Below are 19,427 nucleotides of genomic sequence, written 5' to 3'. Positions count from 1 at the left end.
CATCATTCGCAGAAGTTTCTGCTTGATACGAAATTAACTGAGATACTTATGTAATTAATTAATGTTATCTGCTGTGAAAATACACTCATTTCATGGGGTCTCATCTGAAGTAGCCAGCAACATAAGACAAGGCCATGTCGTGGCACTTTATTCTTCCAACGATTTTCTTGTATATAAATTTTCTCGTTTGTATTCACGAATAAAAATATTTCTATTTTTAAAATATTAACATGAAGTCCAAAAGTGAATAGGTAACCAATAACTATTTACACGTGCTTGGATGTTTTTATATTTCTAACTCGTGTTTGCTAATATAATTTTAACTCGTATAATTTTAGCGCCTATTTCATAACTTGTTATTTTGTTCAAGAACAAAGGTGAACACTTCCTTGAGATGCACAAATAAGAAACCACGAATAACACGACGATCAGATAAAGTTGAACGAGTCTTATTAATGTAAAGAGACGAGACATGATGTAAATATTAATTATGGTGATGAATAATGGATTATACGAGTTAACAATAGCATAATATGCTGCAATGAGACCTATTTACATACTTACGACACGCTCTATGCCTCTATGGCAACCCCACATTGCTATTTGGATTTTTCATCCTAATCATAATCGTTACTAATAAAAATTACAAGTCATAGTTATTGCACTTAATGCCTATATCTAATAGGAAAATATAAAACATAATCTGGGGGCACGGCAGTGCCCCTGCCAAGTCGAGCAAAACAAAGACGCACGGCCGTACCATCCTTTTCTCGAAGCGATTCAGGCCATTTTCGACGTCCTGTAATTTAGTGCTGGCTAAAGCTAGAACCCTGAATTTTCAGTGACATGCTTAACAATAGTCTTAATTTTACCACTTTGAATTACCTCTACATTTGTCAGAGTAATTAATTTATATGCCCGTGCCAAAGTGCAGCTTTCTAGCACTAAGTGTATTAAACTGCGGAATCCTAAAAGAACTTAGGTATATCGACCGGGATATGAACCGTGATTACCATTTATATTGTTTTCGAGCTCCCGATATTTCGACGCAGTTACATGCATCCTGATCACGGGTACCTAACTGAAGATAGCTGGTGGGTGTCAACCGTGAATCATTCAAAAATGTTATCCTAAAAGAAGTTATTTAGCGTAAGGTTAACGTAAAGTTCATATTTACATAATTTTCGTGACGGCTTGTTATAAGTATATATCTTCTGATGAGAGCAATGACCGGCTGTCCTTTGAAGGTCTCGGTGACTTTATATCAACTTTACCTATAATTCACGACCAGCAAATACCAAATTTATATTAGATTTCGCAAGTTCCATAAATCTAGAATTCATCTCTCGAAAATATTTAGGTAAAGTGTCATTCTATTGAATTTATCTATAAATTTACTAGTGATTCGAGGCCACAATCGACTTTTGTTTACATAGTTTAGCAAGTTCCATAGAATGACACTTTAGATGCATAATTTTATTATATTCTAAATAAGTACCTATATTACCTATATTACCTATTTAATATTTTTCAAGTTGGCAGACTATCTGGAAGATCTGTTTTCAAAATACCTAAATACCAAATTATCAAAGAGTTAGGAATTTTAATAACATTATAACAGTTAGGATTATGTAATAAGTAGCGACATTTTTTTGTAAAATTAATGTCAATGTCAAAAATGTTAAATAACGGTCGATGTACATACGACACATAAGGAAAATTCGTAATTTAAAAACCTGTTTTTGACTTGATGTTTCATCTCGTACGCATTTTATTTATGCGTAATTAGAACACTACAAGCAATAAAAATAAATGTCAGATTTTTCAAAAATCGATTGCTGCTATATTCTATAATTATACCTATCTGATCATACATAATTACATCCAGCAGCAAAAGTTGATTTAAGGTTACATTCAAATTCAGACCAACATCACTGCAGCAGTATTGCAGCGCGACATTACTGTCGACTGCATTACTGCCGAAGGTAAAATAAAAACGGGTTTAAACATTAATTTCGACATTTGCAGAAAAAGGGTAATTTCATCGAGAAAATTGTAGGATTGAATTTGATGTTTCCTGCAGTAAATCAACCAGGAATTACTGCCGACTGCATTACTGTAGGAAAGTCAGATATTATGTTGTATACTTACTTAAATAAAGATAAAAAGAATAAATAATACCGGAGGATCGCGGTCGAATTCGAATGTTAGAATATTACTAGTCTCTGCTATTAACTCTTGCAAGTGAGCAAGGCAAGCATCAACACATCAAATCAGGGTCTCTATTGTTTCCCAAAAAATTTTAAGTCATAATGTATTATTTTCCCGCATTTTCGTTTGTCATAATTAATTTGGTTCAGAAACGCGTCACTTTTCAGGATTGCCATAAAACAAACCTAACCTAACCTGACCTATCTATAGAATAACCTTACGAAAATCCTGTAAAATACGGTAAAGTACTAAAGGTTTCAGTTTTATGGCAAATGATTATATAACAAACAATACATTAGAGTCAGACCGAGAAAAGTCTGCAGCGATTTTGATAGCCCACGCAGTGCAAGTGTCATTTTAAAAGTCAATCTTCTATGAATTTATGACGTGTAAATAACACTTGCACTGCGTAGGCTATGAAAATCGCTGCAGACTTTTCTTGGTCTAGCTCTATGACTTAAAACTTTATGGGAAACAAAGGACCGCATCAAATCAACATCACATTTTCAAAATCCGAACAGAACTTTAGCAAATTGTATCACGCAAATCGACACATTAGCACGCTCTGCCGCCCACAAATGCTCACGCCATTTCTCAAATAATTATTATAATCATTTATATAAACGCTAAATGGGACCGGAAGTGGATTATTCAGATTTTTCCTGTATTTCCAGTATATAAGGCAGGTGTTCGTGCTGATGATACAGGCTTGGTGACATTTCGAGATGAAGTTCGTAGCGTTGTTTGTGGCTGTACTGGCGATTGTGTTTGCCGTTGTGGTAAGTTTAATTTTGATAAACTTATAAAATACATCAGTCAATGTTAAAATACAATTTGGTAGCAAATTATGATTTTCGTTACGTTTAAAAGTATTAATATATTTGCTATAGCATGATTCCATTGTTGTATGGAAGCCCACCTTAAATATTTATTTTATTTTATTTTTAGTATTTGTTGTTATAGCGGCAACAGAGATAAATCATTTGTGAAAATTTCAACTGTCTAGCTATCGCGGTTCATGAGATACAGCCTGGTGACAGACGGATGGACGGACGGACGGACGGACAGCGAAGTCTTAGTAATAGGGTCCCGTTTTTTACCCTTTGGGTACGGAACCCTAAAAAGAGTATTGATAGCTTCAGTGACATGAAAAAAATACTTATATTAAAATGAGCTCCTCGTAAAATTTTGAGCTATTTCGCACAACATGTCTTAATGAATCAATTAGGTACTTACGATGAACGATTATAATGACGAGCAAAATTCGGCAAAAAAATTTAGGCAGCACATACGTATTATAAATTGTAATGGAAATAGAAATAAAATGTTATTAGGTATAGGTATATCCAAAAGTAACATCAGCGTGTCATATGTCACATGTACCTACAGATGACGTCAAAGATATTATGTTTACATTAATCGCCATAACAAAAAAGACTAAGTTGCAAAAGTGTAAATATATCTTTGACGCCGACTGTACTAACAAGTGTTGTAAAATTGTTGTTTCACAGAGCGGCATGGGCATCGGCGGCAACGCGGCGTTGTCGCACGACAAGGAGAAGGCTGGTTGCGGCGGCGGTGGCGGACACGGCGGCCCCCCACCACCACCACCCCCCTCTAGTAACTATCCTACAACCATCTTCCACTAGTACAGTGTTTTCCAAAATGTAACCCCCCCTCCCCTTATTTACTACTAGTACAGCGGTATTCTGAAAACAAGATCCGTTCTAGAGAAAGGAACGATACGATATATCCTAGATACCAACTAGTTTAGATTTCAACTAGATATCTTTTGCAGCTCAATTCGGGCAACCAATGTCAATTTTACGTTAAATTATCGTTTTAAGATAGTTTCAAAATCGTCTTGAGATCTAAAAATACATAACGAGAAGTTTTAGACATTGTGAAAATCGTTCAAGAGTATCTCCAGAATCGCGGAAATGTCAAATTTGGCAGGCCAGATCTTAAAAATATCGTTGTCGTATCTTGGTGATGTCTAATAGATATCTAGTTCAAAATCCGAATCGGGCCCGTAGACTCTGATTGTGGGTAGCTTTTTGTACATGTTTATTTTTCTTCTCACATTTGTTTCTCCATTTTCAGACAGTTCGGGTTAATCATCCGGTACAGCATCCTCGCAACTATGCTTCAAATAAAATAAGTAGCATCATCACTATCGCTTTTATTTACATACCTTTACATATTCACATTTCATATGGCAATGTCGTGTAAAAATAGAAAAATATCCAATAAACTCATATTAATAATTTTCTGCTAAGCTCGTATCTCCTCGAGTAATGAAAAAAATATGTGTTATATCATAAAGCAAAGAAGTTTTGAATTCTTTGTTTTGGATAAAAGACAGATTTTTCTTACCAGCCGGTCGTTATGATTTTGGCAAGTAGTTCACAAAATCATAACGAGATAAGAACTTGCAAAAGATACAAAAATAAACTAGTCTTCTAGCATAATCTACTATATTGATTTGGCAATATTAAGAGTAGGTATCTTACTGGGTTCAATGTAAAAGTATTATTAACTATAACTGGGGAAGGTCCTTTGCCCTAGGAGTTGGACACAACAGGCATATCTATCCATCACTTTAAACAAGAACCAATGTTAGGGGAGGCCATTGGGGAATTTTGTAGTTACTCGAGCGTGTCAGATTAAGATATGACTGATATTTTGCTACCCGTGGAGTCTACCTTAACCAATTTTAGCCGTCTATGTTTGTCTGTTGGTTGGTTGGTTGGAAGTCGATGGGCAGTTTAAAAAATCGTTAAATAGATTGTGGATTTGGTTAGTTGGAGTAACAACAAAAATTCCCTCTTGGGCTCCCCTACCACAAGATTGTAATTGTAATTACAAGTTTCTCTATATCTTAGGAAAGTCAAAAGGAGTAGCCGAAGTGACAATCGATAACGCAAGTCGAAAAGTAGATAACGTTACTAATCTTTACCTCCTGTCATGCCGAACAATCTTTTATAGAAAACGCTAAACGAAACTGAAATGTATGAAAATGATCACTTCACTTTTCGTTGCCATTCGTTATCATTCAGACTTTTCGTCTGGTGTTAGTCGATAAATGATTGTCATCTTTGCCACGGCTCCAGATGCTTTTGTATACTAGATGCTAGATATCCTAACGACCATAGTTATCGGCTGATGAAATTATAGCTGCTCGAGTCAAAAGGTTCTTAAGGATCGACCGCAAACTGTATGTCGTAGCCAGAGAAATTAGGCTGTTAGGGACGAGCAATATTCAGAAACCGTTAGATGAGTGAGTGTAGCGTTTGTCGTCTCTTGGAAGAGACTCATTGGCTGATGAGATGATAGATGCTTAAATGCTTAATAGCTATCCACCTCTAATGTTCTAACTCTTGTAGCTCCTCCTCTTTCTGAATCTCTTCCCGTTCGGCGGCAATCCTCGCATGCTGCTCGGCGATCACTCGGAACAGCTCGGCGTGCTTTAACGTGGCGGCGACCACGGCTGCTGATTGGCGGGGGGATGCTGCTTCGGCCACTGGAAAATAGAGACAAAAGCTTAAGTGGTTGGGAGTAAGTAGAGTAAGTTAAGTTGGTGAAAGATCCTATAACTGAGGTTGAATTGAAAACAGAAGATGAAACTTGCTTGCCCCTCAATATCCTCACTTACAGGCCTAGGGTATGCGACATGCTCCTCAGCAATTTTCGCATACAGCTGATAGTGGCGGTCCTTGGCTTGGGCCACGGAGGCTGAATCCGCTCAAGATCGAGTGACATATCCACACTTACCAGCAGGATGTAATGCGGAATGCTCCTCAGAAATCTTCACATACAGCTGGTAGCCGGTCCTTCTTGGCCTTGGTCACGAAGGCTGGGTCTGCAGGCTGCAGGCTGGGTTGGTGCGTCACTAAGGATCGGGTGGCATATCGACACTTACGAGCAGGATGAGGGTATGTAGCATGTTCCTCAGCGATCTTCGCATACAGCTGATAGTGGCGGACCTTCTTGTACTTGGTCACGAAGGCAGACAGGTCCGGTGGGGGTCACTAAGGATCGGGTGGCATCTCGACACTTACGAGCAGGGTGAGGGTATGTTGCATGTTCCTCGACAATTTTCGCATACAGCTGATAATGACGGTCCTTAGCTTGGGCCACGGAGGCTGAGTCCGCAGGCAGATCTGGTGGGGCGTCGCTCAGGATCGGGTGGCACCTCCTCACTTACCAGCAGGATGAGGGTATGTGGCATGTTCCTCGGCGATCTTCGCATACAGCTGATAATGACGGTCCTTGGCTTGAGCCACGGAGGCTGAGTCCGCAGGTAGATCTGGTGGAGCGTCGCTCAGGATGGGGTGGAAGCCCTCCTTGTCGGCCACGTAGTCCACTTTGCGGACCTTGTTTCGGGGGTCCACGTAGGAGAAAGTTCCTGGAATGTAGAGAAAATGTGATTCCTTTTAAGTTTTAGTATTTAGAGGTATAGAGAAAACACAGAGGGGGGTATTCTAAAGAGTTCTCGACTTCAAACTTGGTTAGGATTTATTATAATTAATACTAATAGGTAAGGAACTCCTCACGGCGGCGGCGAACGACCTATGTGATTTGATGGAAGCTTAGCTTGGATAGGCCACGGTAGGAAAGGAAAAAAAACAAAGCTTACAACTTTTAAAGCTCAATCCTAAATACCTCTAACAACGCCACTGCCATCACTAACTTCAGCGTGGTGCCTGTCCGTGTGTCCTGGGAACCTGCCAGCAGTGTACGCGAAGGCGTACGGCCTGGGTGGTGTGGGGGTTCAGTGCTCGACTGGTACCCATGCTGCAAGTGTGACACTTGAACGCTAAACTCTAGGAGCAAAGGATATAATCCTCAGAACAGACAGCTTATCCTCACCTCTGACAACGCCACTGCCGTCACTAACTTCAGCATGGTGTCTGTCCGTGTGTCCTGGGAACCTGCCAGCAGTGTACGCGAAGGCATACGGCCTGGGTGGTGGGGGTTCGGTGCTCGGCTCATGTTCATGCTGCAAGTGTGACACGTCGCCGCTGCACAGCGCCAGTGTAGCCAAGAAGAGCAGAGAGTAAAGCATCTGGAATTGACATGATAGATAGTTAGTTTTTTGTCTGATATATATTTAGGAGATACACGAGAAGACTGATCGCCTAATGGTAAGTAATGGAGGTGGAGAACGGGTTACATTGTTTCATTACGTTAATAGTTAATATTTAATTATGTAAAAATATACCAACTACCTACTCAAGTATGTAAGCTCGTAAGTATAATTAGCAAACACTTACCTACGTACGCTACTTATGCTTCATAAGCATCAATTAGATATATCTATTGATTTAGATACAGATAGTTCTATTGTTTAGTTTGTATTTTTTATATTTTTATCCTGTTTAATTAATTCATTTTGTTTAACTGATGTAAATAAACTATGGAAATTTGAGTAATTTTATCATAATGGAAATATTACGTAGATATTATCCTCAAGTAGAAACACAATTTGCTTAAATCTATTTCCACGCAAGTTAAGCCAATTGCCAAGTACCTATTGCTTGCTATTGCCAAGTATGTCAAACGTTACCTGATCCTATCTACACGCAATTAACTGACAATTCTTAGACCTTATTGTTAAGACAATAAGGTCCACCAATGGTTAATCAAGAGAGTCACTGTTATTACATACGACCTAACAAACCATGGATACTCATAATGAATTATCGCGTCATCTATTACGTGGTTAGATCACACAGTTGATGATACTGCTTGAATAAATGTAAAATCGTAAGGGAAAACCTGTACCTCATAAAGATTGTTTACTAGTTAGGTATCACAGTAGAATACCTACCACGCAACATAAAGGAGTCTCCCCAGATATATCGGCAAAAGCCGAAAGGAAAACGCTTTATTTCTGCGCAATAAGAGCGAAAAAGTCATCGCTCGGCTCGGCTCGCATCGTCGGCCGCCGCCTGCCGACGCGTCGACGTATTTTTCGCTCTTATTGCGTAGCCATAAAGCTTTTTCCTATCGACATTTTCCGATTCCGCGTCGATATATCTGGGGAGACACTAATAAAACTGTCCTTTTCTTGTTCGAAGTGTATAATGTATTGTACCTAGTACTCGAATCCCACAGTCTGAAACAGTTCGTTGTGCGACTACTTTTATGATATAGGAGCCAAACGAGCAGGTAAACCGCCTGATGGTAAGCAATTACCGTCATCCATGGACGCAAAGCTACGCTACGCAACGCTAGAGCGGTGGCAAGTGAGTTGCCGGCCTTTAAGATGGAGTACGCTCTTTTCTTGAAGATTTGAAAGTCACGTTGGTCCGGGAATACCGCGTTTAAGTAAGACTCTTAAGATGAGCCTGATTATAATAGACTAGCTGTTGCCCGCGACTTCGTACGCGTGGATTTGTATATTGGTGGTTATAAATTCTACATTAGCTTAGAACATTATGCAGCAAAAGATAGCAGTAGGGACGGTTAATCATTTGTTAATTATTATATACAACGCATGAGATTTGTCTTTCACAACCTGGCTACGAAGTTTCAAGCCCCTAACTGAATAAAATTGTTCTCGATAATCTCGATATAATCTCTCTCAACCCCCAGAAGATTTTCAAGTCCACTATTTAATAAAACCTACTACCTAACTACCTATTTACGAAGTTTGAAGTTCCTAGCTTTAAACAAAATTTGAACCCTCTACCAACTCTCAACCCCTGTTTAAACTTTTAGGGGATGAATTTTTAAAAACGCTGAAATTACTTTTCTTGTATTGTATATGCCTTTATACAACGATTCAAGTCCCGCATTCCGATAAATATTTGGGTTCCATACAAATTTTCGACCCCCTTCACCACCTTGGGGGATGAATTATAAAAAACTCTGAAATTAGTTTTCTTTTCTCTTAATAAAATACCTTTTTACGAAGCTTCAAGTTCCTAGCTTTAAATAAAATTATAACCTATACAATCTTTCATCCCCTTTTTAACCCTTTTAAGGGGTGAATTTTTAAAAATGCTAAAATTACTTTGCTTGAGTTTTAATAATATGGCTTTATACAAAGACTCAAGTCCCGCACTCTCAATAATATTTGATCTCCGTACAAACTTTCAACCCCTTTTTCACCACCTCGGGGGATGAATTTTTAAAAACGCTGAAATGAGTTTTCTTGTTTTTTAATTTAATACCTTTTTGCAAAGTTTCAAGGTCCTAGCTTAAAATAAAATTTGCACCCCAAGACAAAGTTTCATCCCATTTTTTACCCCCTTAGGGGTTGAATTTTCTAAAACTTCGCAATTACTTTTTTTTGTAATCGGCTATTATGCCTTTCTAAGAAGTTTCAAAGCATTTGTAATGGATTCAAACTTTCAACCCCTTTTTAACCCTGTTAGGGGATGAATTTTCAAAAACCCTGAAATTACTTTTCCTGTCTTATAATAATATACCCATATACAAAGTTTAAAGTCACACTCTCACAAAAATATTTGATCTCCATACAAACTTTCAACCCCTTTTTCACCACCTTGGGGGATGAATTTTCGAAAACGCCGAAATTAGTTTTCTTGTTTTTTAATATAATACATTTTCACAAAGTTTCAAATTTCTAGCTTAAACTAAAACTTGAACCCCATACAACCTTTCATCCCCTTTTTAACCCCCTTAGGGGTTGAATTTTTCAAAATCGCTTCTTATCTCTTGTACACTTTACAAATGCAACCTAGTGTGCAAAATTCAACTTTCTAGCTTTTGTAGTTTCGGCTCTGCGTTGATGAATCAGTCAGTCAGTCAGTCAGTCAGTCAGTCAGGACACTTGCATTTATATATATATAGATGAACGAGAACTATAGATAGGATACTGATGGTGGCTATGTGGGTAGCTAGAAGGTGGATGTATCTGTCTACTAGACATAGAGCTAGTGCCTAGCCTAGAGAATAATAGTATCTAAAAGTAAGGAAATTTGAAACTTAGTCAAATTATGAATATCGTGATCGAACTTTACTATACCTATTAAGAATTAATCAGACTAAAAAGCGAAAACTTGTTTCAATCCAGTAAAACATGTCTAAAAGTCTCTTCTGCCTAAATAACCTTAGTTATTTAACGTATCCATTTAGTTTTGTCGAGGAACATTAAATGGAAATGCCAATTGGATCAGTTCAGAACTGGTTCGGTGTCATTGCCTTCAAATTCCTGCGTTTGGATATTTCGAGAATTTTAAAGGTCATTTTGTATAAAAATAAGATTAATATTTTATCCTTAAGCATGGTGGTGGCTTTCAATATTTGAGAAGGATGCGTCGTTGTTTATCAAGTTAAAACATAGAGATATATCTCAATACCAGTCAAAAATAATCAGCTTTATGGCTATAAATCCCATTTTTGACTGGTATTGTTACTACTTGGTTTGGCACCGACTTCAAACATATCAGTTGGTCATAGACTTCAAAAAGGATAATATTTTATTTCATCCTTTTTGTAGTCGGTTTTTTTTTTTTAATTGTCTCTATGGTTGAACCTACAACGCTTCTCACGACCTTTGCATGGTTGCGTGAGTTGCGTCATCTAAACACCAACAGATTCACTACGCGACGTCACCGCTTTTATTCAACTGTTATACACCTACATTTATAATTATAATCATGTACGTTATTTTAAATGTGGTAACTACATTTTTTACGCACTCAAGGCCTATTCGAACTTCAAAAATCTTATCTTATTCGATTTGTAATGTACCTAATATTAAGTGTACTATGGATATCTTGTCCGAAATAAAAGCTTTTTCATTTTATTTTATTAATTTGTAATTAATATGCGTGCAATTCGCTTTGCCTCTATTGACCTCTATTGTGAATTCTTTCAAAAATAATCTCACTAAAAATTACACTTCTGTATTTATTTTAGTACTTCATGAAAAATAATAATAATTTTGTTGTATTTAACTATCACGGATTAAAGGACAACATTTTAGGACTGAATATTGCCTGTAAGTATTGTAATGGCTCCTCTACACGATGGCCATGCCATCGTTGAGAGCACGCACTATGGAATAGGCCACGTGTAGATGCGTACGCACCATCGCTGGCCCACTATTTGATGTGCGGACGAAAAACCGACACCGTGGCCATCCCATCGCCATCCCGCCGCGCCATATGCCATCCGCCACCACTTACCTCTCTACACGCTGGCCCATCTTAGTGGCCCAGTATGATTGCCCATCGTGTAGACGAGCCATAAAACACTGGGTTTACGGGACAAGTGGCGTGCTCGAAGAGCGGCCTACATAATTATTATGCTCAGCAGTGGGCGATAAAAGGCAGATATAATTATAATTAATATAAAACGCTAAGCTAATTAAACGTTATTGAAAATAACCATAAATTTATTGCTTTGCGTATTATCAGCCAGTAAATCCTCGCATAATGAGGATGTCGATGTTATTTGAGATGCAAAATGACCTCATCTTCTGCGCGTTTAAATGATGTCTCGATCTCTACCGGTTTAGTGAATAACAATCTTGTTATTTACCCGTAAACTACGCCTTTTGTTACAGTGTATTCTTGTTTAAAATTTGAAATAAAATATGAACAATTAAAAGGGATTTCCACAAAATTCTTCCTGATACGGCGTTGCCAATAAATAACTTTACCCGCAAAGTCCGGTATTACTGCGGAGCGTGCCTCGCACAAAGCGGAGCCTGCCTCGCAAGCCTAAATAGAATTCAATCTCATCAGCTTTGGACTATTTTAAGACAATCAAATAATTTTATCCTACAGATTCTGAGAACAAAGTAAACCACGTACGTTTGGTGGTCATATCATGGCGACCGTGCCGGAGGGAGGTGATTTGGGGAAGTTGTTTATATTTAGTTTTAGCATGAGTTTAAATTTACATAAACCTTATCGTAGTTTGATGAATGTAATGTGTTTTTGAGAAATAAACATCTCCATTATGCCATGCAGATAATGATGGTTATATTTCTGAAATTTTGAAAGTACCTCCCTATCTTTTGAGTTAAAGTTGAAATCCATTACTTATTGCGACATTTAAAGCTTAGTTCCACAAATTCTCTCCTTAACCAAAGAACCCATTAATCGGAATATATTGTACACGGGTTATATTAGGTACGAAATTTATTTAATTAATAAAATCCCGCAGAAACCTCTCGCAGTGGCGCCATCGCCAGGCTGATCGACCTTGTACAATGTCGTTTTGGTTATTTTGTAGATCCAGTTCATTTCTACACAACAGTGACATGGGCTTGAATTATCAAGGCTATTTAATGTCCGAATGATATTTGTATCGATATAAAAACTGGCATGTTATAATGGGTAACCAATATCTAGTCTGAGATCCCACCGTGAACCGCTGGGTGTATTGACTATATGTTTTTCTGTCGATTTTTGTGAACGTGAAATCTAAACAAATAAATAGGAAATCTTTATCGTTCTATATCTAAAGATTAAATATTACGGTAAAGGAAATGGAACCACAACGGACCCCGGTTCCCTCTCATGTTAAACCCGTTCGTTCACCTGCGCACACGCATCCTTGACCCGCGAAGTGTAACACTCACTTTTCGCGACAATGCGTCGGTAATGCGGACCGAAGGTTGCCGAATTAACAGGTGTATATTCTCTAGTTTCGAATAGGTTGCACATATTACATGAAACAATAAACTCTACAGTAAGAATAAGAATAAGAATATATTGCGATAAACATTACCAGCAATAAGTACTACTGTTAATTCATGTAAAAACATTAAAATGTAGCAAGTTGTAACACTTTTCGTGACACCTTACGTGCCGAAGGTTGCCGAATTAACAGAATATTTTCTAGTTACGAATAGGTTCCACAAATTATTTTAATCGACAGTAGGTACCTCTAGTATTACTAAATTTAAAAAATCATGTCAAGTTTATATTAGTTTTATTTCCGTCCATATTTTGGTGTTTAAGTTTAAATATTTGATTATAAAATTAATGCGTAAGTATCGGTGGAATTATTTTTGCATCTCTTATTTCTCGCTGTCGCAGCGCTGTAACAGTAATGTTGCTTGTCATCCAAATATAAACTAAATTCTGGTTTATAAAATACATCCTGATTATTACGATGTACAATTGTCTGTCATCTATTTCTACCTCAAAAAATTACTCAAAATGGAATAGGAAGAGATACGTACCTATACCAAGGAATACGTGATTTGTAAGTATGTAGGTAGTAAGTAAGCTTACTGTTAACAAGTTTCTATGCAGGTGGGGTCAATTATCTCTGCAGCTTACTGTACATGCTCATTATCATGTAAAAACAAAAGTGAATACATTATCATTCAACACAGCCTGCAAGTGATATGCTTGTAACAGAACACCATTGAACAAGACAAGGGGGCGTGAACAAGCATAATGTATTAATCACAGCAAAGTGGGCGAGCCCACTATCACCCATAACATGACACACAATATGCCCTCCAAGTATTAGCATGTAGGATGTCATCCTCGGGAAAATAGATACAACAAACCTTATTTTTGTATTCCAGACAAAGGTTTTTTTAATAAAGGAGGCAAACGAGCAGACGCATCGCTTGATAATTAATAAAAAAAACCGGCCAAGTGCGAGTCTGACTCGCGCACTGAGGGTTCCGCACCATCAACAAAAAATAGAGCAAAACAAGCAAAAAAACGGTCACCCATCCAAGTACTGACCCCGCCCGACGTTGCTTAACTTCGGTCAAAAATCACGTTTTTTGTATGAGAGCCCCACTTAAATCTTTATTTTACTATGTTTTTAGTATTTGTTGTTATAGCGGCAACAGAAATACATCATCTGTGAAAATTTCAACTGTCTAGCTATCACGGTTCGTGAGATACAGCCTGGTGACAGACGGACGGACGGACGGACAGCGGAGTCTTAGTAATAGGGTCCCGTTTTTACCCTTTGGGTACGGAAACCTAATTATCGTCGCCCATGGACACATTAGCCGTAGAACCGATAACCGTTGGGGTAGACGAGTTCTCGAGTGCAAATCGTATGTAGTGCGTATCGGCAAACGTAGCGTAGGACGCCCTCAAACTAGATGACCTTTGCAAGGTGGCTGGCAAGAGCTGGATCAGAGTTGCCGCAAATCTTGCTCGAGGGCGTGCAATAGGAGAGGCCTATGTCCAGCAATGGACGAGACTTCAACTTCAACATTTATTCAGCAAATAGGCCACAAGGGCACTTTTACACGTCAACATTGAATTTACATACAAGCAAAATAATAATAATTATACATCAACAATTATTAAATACAACTACAACTACCAAATCAAACTAACGTAATACAATTACTTAGAGATGTATAAGGTCTCTTAATGTCGAATTACATAAAAAAACTATAATAATAATATTAAAATAAAAACAAAACAGATACATGGAAAAAAATCTAAACTTATTTAGAGGTGTAAATGTCTCTAAGTGTCAGAACTAAAAAATAACATAGTTTATCAAATTATCCTTAGAGATGTATAGGGTCTCCAAGAGTCACAATCCTGTATGATTAACACATTACGAGAAAAAAAAACATACGAGAGTATGTTGATGATGATGATGGACACATTGGACACCTGCAACACCAGGCGGGTGCCAAATGCGTTCCTGGCATTTAAGATGGCTTTAAGATGGGAGTACGCTCTTTTCTGGAATGTTCTCATATCGTTCCGAAAATACCGCCGCAGTTTTTTCCACAGTTTAGCTGTGCTAGGTAGGAAGTTTCTTAATAAAGGCACAGTTGAAGATCTAAAGGCGGATTGCGGATGGATGTTGTCGCGTAGAACGATGTCGGATAGAAGTGGCACGAACATGAATGTTTTCACTAAAACTCATTTTATCAAGCAAATTGACATATACAGCGCCCGCGGCAGTGATGTCGCAACAGTAATGCAGCGGCCACAACGTTATTTCTATTCAAAATGGGTAGCAATCTAACAGCAAATGGTGTAAATTTGGCATTTGCGGTGTCTCGGCCTTCGGGCGCCCTCTGCGACCCCGACCTTTTGCGAAGCACGACTATCCAATCAGACTGGACAGATTCACGCTATAACGAGGATGTTACCTACTATCTGAACAAATATAAGTATCAAAGGCCTATTTTAACTTATATTCTGCGGCTTCAAAATTATACATTCCTATTTAAGTAAGTACGTTAAACTATGTATTAGTAATTTCGACAGTAACGTCATGAAATAAGAGAATGCCTGTCTCGTGTTATTTGACGACCTCGCTTACGCATCCGCATATATTTGTTATCATTTATCACAATTCTCTAACAGCAACTTTAGTTTTAATTTTTAACAAGCAGAAACGTCTGCGTACGATGCTATTAAGCTTAGAATAAATTTAAAAGTGGAAAAATTACTGTCTTGGGTGATACTTGAACTCACGGCCTCTGGATCGATACTCCAGCGCTCTGCCATCTGAGCCACCAAGACCTCATCCACAAGTCTCACACAAGACAGTCATTTTTCCACTTTTAAATTTAAAGCAACTTTAGTATTTCTTATTGACAAGGAATTGGCAATAAATTATGTGGGGTGCAACATCGCTTATTTCATTACCGGCGTTATATGCGCAATCGAAATATTTTCGCGCATGAATTGGCGCTAAATGTTAGTTACATAGAAAGGAAAACTTTAGCAAACTATTACACACAAACGCGAAAAAATGCACTAGTAATTGAAGCAGATATCAGGCTCCTTAAAAATGCATAGGTATTTCTTTATATTACTCTAAAAGTTCGCATCTTCGCTCTTAAAGTGACTTGCGGATTGCGGATGACGACTGCTGTAGTATTACTGTTGCGACATAACTGCTGCGGCGGTGTCGCGGGAACTGTTACTGTCAACATTTCCTTTATAACATGAATGAGAAATTGAACGTTCTAAATCACGGCAGTAATGTGGTAACTAACGTCACTCATTTTATCAAAGAAATTGACATTGTCCTCGCCTGCGTCAACGGCAGCAGTAACGTTGCAACAGTAATGCTGCTGCGGTTTGAAATCCGAATTCCGACTCTGCTCTGCATCAGCAACTCTGTTGCAGTGCAGTCGCCATCCAAGTGTAACATACATATAAGCGATATATCACTTGACTGACGCCTTAAGACGGGGTGTAAAACCACGGGGGACAAAATACTGAAATTGCGACGGAAGAAATGGCCCTCGCGCTGGTTTTATCTTTAATGCTGCTATGGTAAAGATAATACGATTGAAAATAAATTAAAGTTAGGCATGCCTTCGTTGTAAATTTTTATATAGAGCCAACTTTAAACTTATAAGGGTTTACTTGGAGTCCGCCCTTGCAAATTATAATCTAGAGTCTGTGCGGAAAGGGAAGAGTCGTGGAATGTATTGGAACCCATACATTTCACGACTCTTCTCTTTCCACACAGACTCTAGTTGCCGTGTAATTTTTCATGACATTTGCCCTTTATTAAAAGGTGTAAAAATTCAATATTAAAACTACAATTTTGCGTCAGCCCCCTCTTAAGCGATAGGTATATCACTTAACTTGACTGACGCCTTAAAAAACGAAATTATAGATTAATGCGATAAACATCACAAAGATGCGGATACGTTCGAGCGATTGCAACATGATGTTATCGCAGTTGGGCAACGTCACGCTCCGACTGCCCGGAGTCTAGAACATTCCTGGACTCATTTACTCACATGCACAGGTGCCAAAAGCCAAAACCAGCCTGACACTTGTTAGACGAAAGTGGAGGACCCGCGCGAAATCACCTTTTCATACAAACGTAACGTAGTTCTTTTTCCTCCTTGGATTTTAACATTATTTAAAATATTTTGACATAATTTGTTTTATATCAACATACAAAAATAAGAAAAACGTGATATATATGTACCCGGGTCGGTAACTTTTATTGGATAGTCCACAGAAGATACATAATATGTTTTCTTGAAATGTGTTTGAACGAAATCCCTTACCAAGATTCGAAATGAAGCTAAGCTAAAGTGGTCGTTAAAAATATAATATTTGGCAACCACCTACTAGCGTCTCGGCAACCGCTAGGTCGCGACCTTAAATATTAGTAAAGGTCATGCCCAAATCGTATAGTCTGCCTACGATTAGCACTTGAGAATACAACTTTACTTCCTGTACTGCAATCAGTTTTTTCTCAAATAAATACACCAATAACTTAATCCCACAGTAAGCTCGAAAAGGTACATATATGTTATTAAACGATGATAAGTTGATAACTATACCAAAATTAGTATACTTTGAAAATATTAATGACTTAAGAACAAATGTTTGTGCTAATCACACAAATATATGCCTTTTAAACAAATAAGAACCGGTCGTTGAAACGATAAAAATAACTTAAATTTGCGGAAATCCATATTAATTGAAACCAATATATTACTTTGCTAATCCGCGAAAAAATAACGTGCTAGTCAATCAGTGCTAACTCGTTATACTTAGGTACTTGCATATTTTTTACATACAATTAATTAAAAATAATCAAACCTTTGCTTATTTTGTATCTCATCTTTATAAATAAAATTGTCAGTTGACTATCATAAGTCACTAATCACTACCCACAACTTCAGAGCCATAGTGAACCGTAGTATATTTAGTGCCAAAACAAGGTTGATTTTTGTTTATTTTTGTTGTAATTAGTCAGTTTTGGTTGTCACCTAACGAAATAATAAATTCAGATCAGGCTTAGTTGACACGAAAAACCAATCAACGCGCTTATCACTCACTAACCAATAAATCACCAATGAGTTTGCCCTCGTATTAAAATTCAAAAGGACATAAAATCGTTTTTAATGTGAGGGGTCGATCTAAATTCAAAAAGGATGCGAATGTACCAGAGGGCGGTTCAAGCGCCTGCCCCTTCCCCACAAGTATGATGAAACAAAATTAATTAGGAACCCCTGTAAGTACAGGTTATAGGGTAAACCCGCGAAGCTCAAAGAAGATGGCGCTGCAATCAAACAAGACCTAGATAAAGCTTCCTTGAGTTTGAAAACCAATAAACACACTAGATGGAGTTAAGAACTTAAAAATTGCGGTTAAAATTAACCATAACCTTCAGACAATTACCATGGTTACCAGTACTATTTGACACTGGGTTAACGGTTTAACCGGTTAACCCCGGATTAGTGGGATGGTGCAAGTGGCGCTTAGGAGCTTACATATGTAGAGGTAGAGTCAGAACAAATTAACTCTACATAGCATTTGCGATGACAGTGTGGCAATCTCAATAATTTTAAATTACTATGAAAATGTTTATAATGAAAATTCCTTACTTTGTTTTATTCAAATTGGTGCAATGATAGCTTAGATTGACTCTACCCAGGTGTTATTTTAAAAGTGCCCAAGATTCTAATAAATATCAAAATTACATATGCTTTAAAATTAAATAGGAATATCATAACTAACTTTTAATTAATAAATAAATCAACGAAACGAAATTAAAATATAGAAACCAAATCCATAGCATCCTAAACTAACCAAACAGTTGTCTAGTTCAAAAGATACCAAAAACTTTCCAATTTTTAGACCTATGCCTTTTCTAAAAATGGCAACCAAATATTTACAAATTTACATAACTTTATTACATACAATACATATTAGAACATAGAGCCTAAACGCTAAAGGTCATAAAGTTACGAAAACACTCACTTTTGTATTTGTAGCCACACACGAGGGTCACACGCGCGCACAACTCACTGACTGAGTGAACTGTGGAGTGAAGGTGAATGAACGATCCGACGTTCACTCTCGATCTCGATCTCATTCACTTTCAACCACAGATGCTGTAATGTATCTTACTGTCTATGGGTTACGCATGCGTGAATGTCTATGGTCACGGAAATCGGTCATGTTTCTAGAGAAATCGTGCAAAAACGTTTGCTAATAGTTACATAGATATTTATTAATTTAAAATACCAAAATGGGCGACGTAGTATGTGTCTTCCTTTAAGACCACAGATGGCCACGGTTCCCGTGCCGTCCTCGAAACGTCGGAGGTAATTTTAAAACCTTTCGTAAAGGGGGAATTCAATGGGCTGGTGGGGGCACCACTTTTCAGCCTGGCAACAAGGACCAGGGCTATAACCGCGAAAATCGAAGTTCGCAAATTGCGGGCATTTTTCTGTCACTCTAATTACCTACGCCTTCATTGGAGTAAAAGAGAAAGATCCCCGCAATTTTCGAAATTCG

General features: G+C 37.8%; 2 protein-coding genes and 2 long non-coding RNA genes across 5 annotated transcripts in view; 2 read left to right on the top strand and 2 right to left on the bottom strand.

Annotated features, from left to right (window-relative positions):
* LOC134656868 (zinc finger BED domain-containing protein 4-like) overlaps positions 1-19,427 on the top strand; it is a 188,667-nt gene that overhangs the window by 125,780 nt on the left and 43,460 nt on the right. Inside the window, exon 2 of one of the 2 annotated variants that reach the window (XM_063512401.1) lies at positions 2,528-2,570. The exons of the other annotated variant lie outside the window; for it this stretch is intronic. The gene's annotated coding sequence lies outside the window, so the exon portion shown is untranslated. Of the gene's footprint in view, positions 1-2,527; positions 2,571-19,427 lie in introns of those variants that run through there. 2 annotated transcript variants of the gene reach the window in all.
* LOC134657024 (uncharacterized) overlaps positions 1-19,427 on the bottom strand; it is a 77,601-nt gene that overhangs the window by 43,311 nt on the left and 14,863 nt on the right. The window lies entirely within an intron of this gene.
* On the top strand, positions 2,839-4,384 carry LOC134656772 (uncharacterized). The gene is made up of 3 exons (XR_010097558.1): positions 2,839-2,990; positions 3,723-3,831; positions 4,315-4,384. It is a non-coding gene; the product is annotated as an uncharacterized LOC134656772 (long non-coding RNA).
* Positions 5,569-19,011, bottom strand: LOC134657015 (cuticle protein 16.8-like). The gene is made up of 4 exons (XM_063512583.1): positions 18,888-19,011; positions 7,084-7,279; positions 6,419-6,619; positions 5,569-5,734 (listed from the first exon to the last, which is right to left on the bottom strand). Exons 2-4 carry the CDS (start codon positions 7,277-7,279, stop codon positions 5,577-5,579), a joined length of 555 nt encoding a protein of 184 aa, XP_063368653.1. The 5' UTR covers positions 18,888-19,011; the 3' UTR covers positions 5,569-5,576.

Source organism: Cydia amplana, chromosome 19 (assembly GCF_948474715.1).
Source record: "Cydia amplana chromosome 19, ilCydAmpl1.1, whole genome shotgun sequence".
Taxonomy (NCBI): Eukaryota; Metazoa; Arthropoda; class Insecta; order Lepidoptera; family Tortricidae; genus Cydia; species Cydia amplana.
The sequence above is the reverse complement of the archived record's forward strand: the minus strand, read 5'-3'. Positions and strand labels throughout refer to the sequence as shown.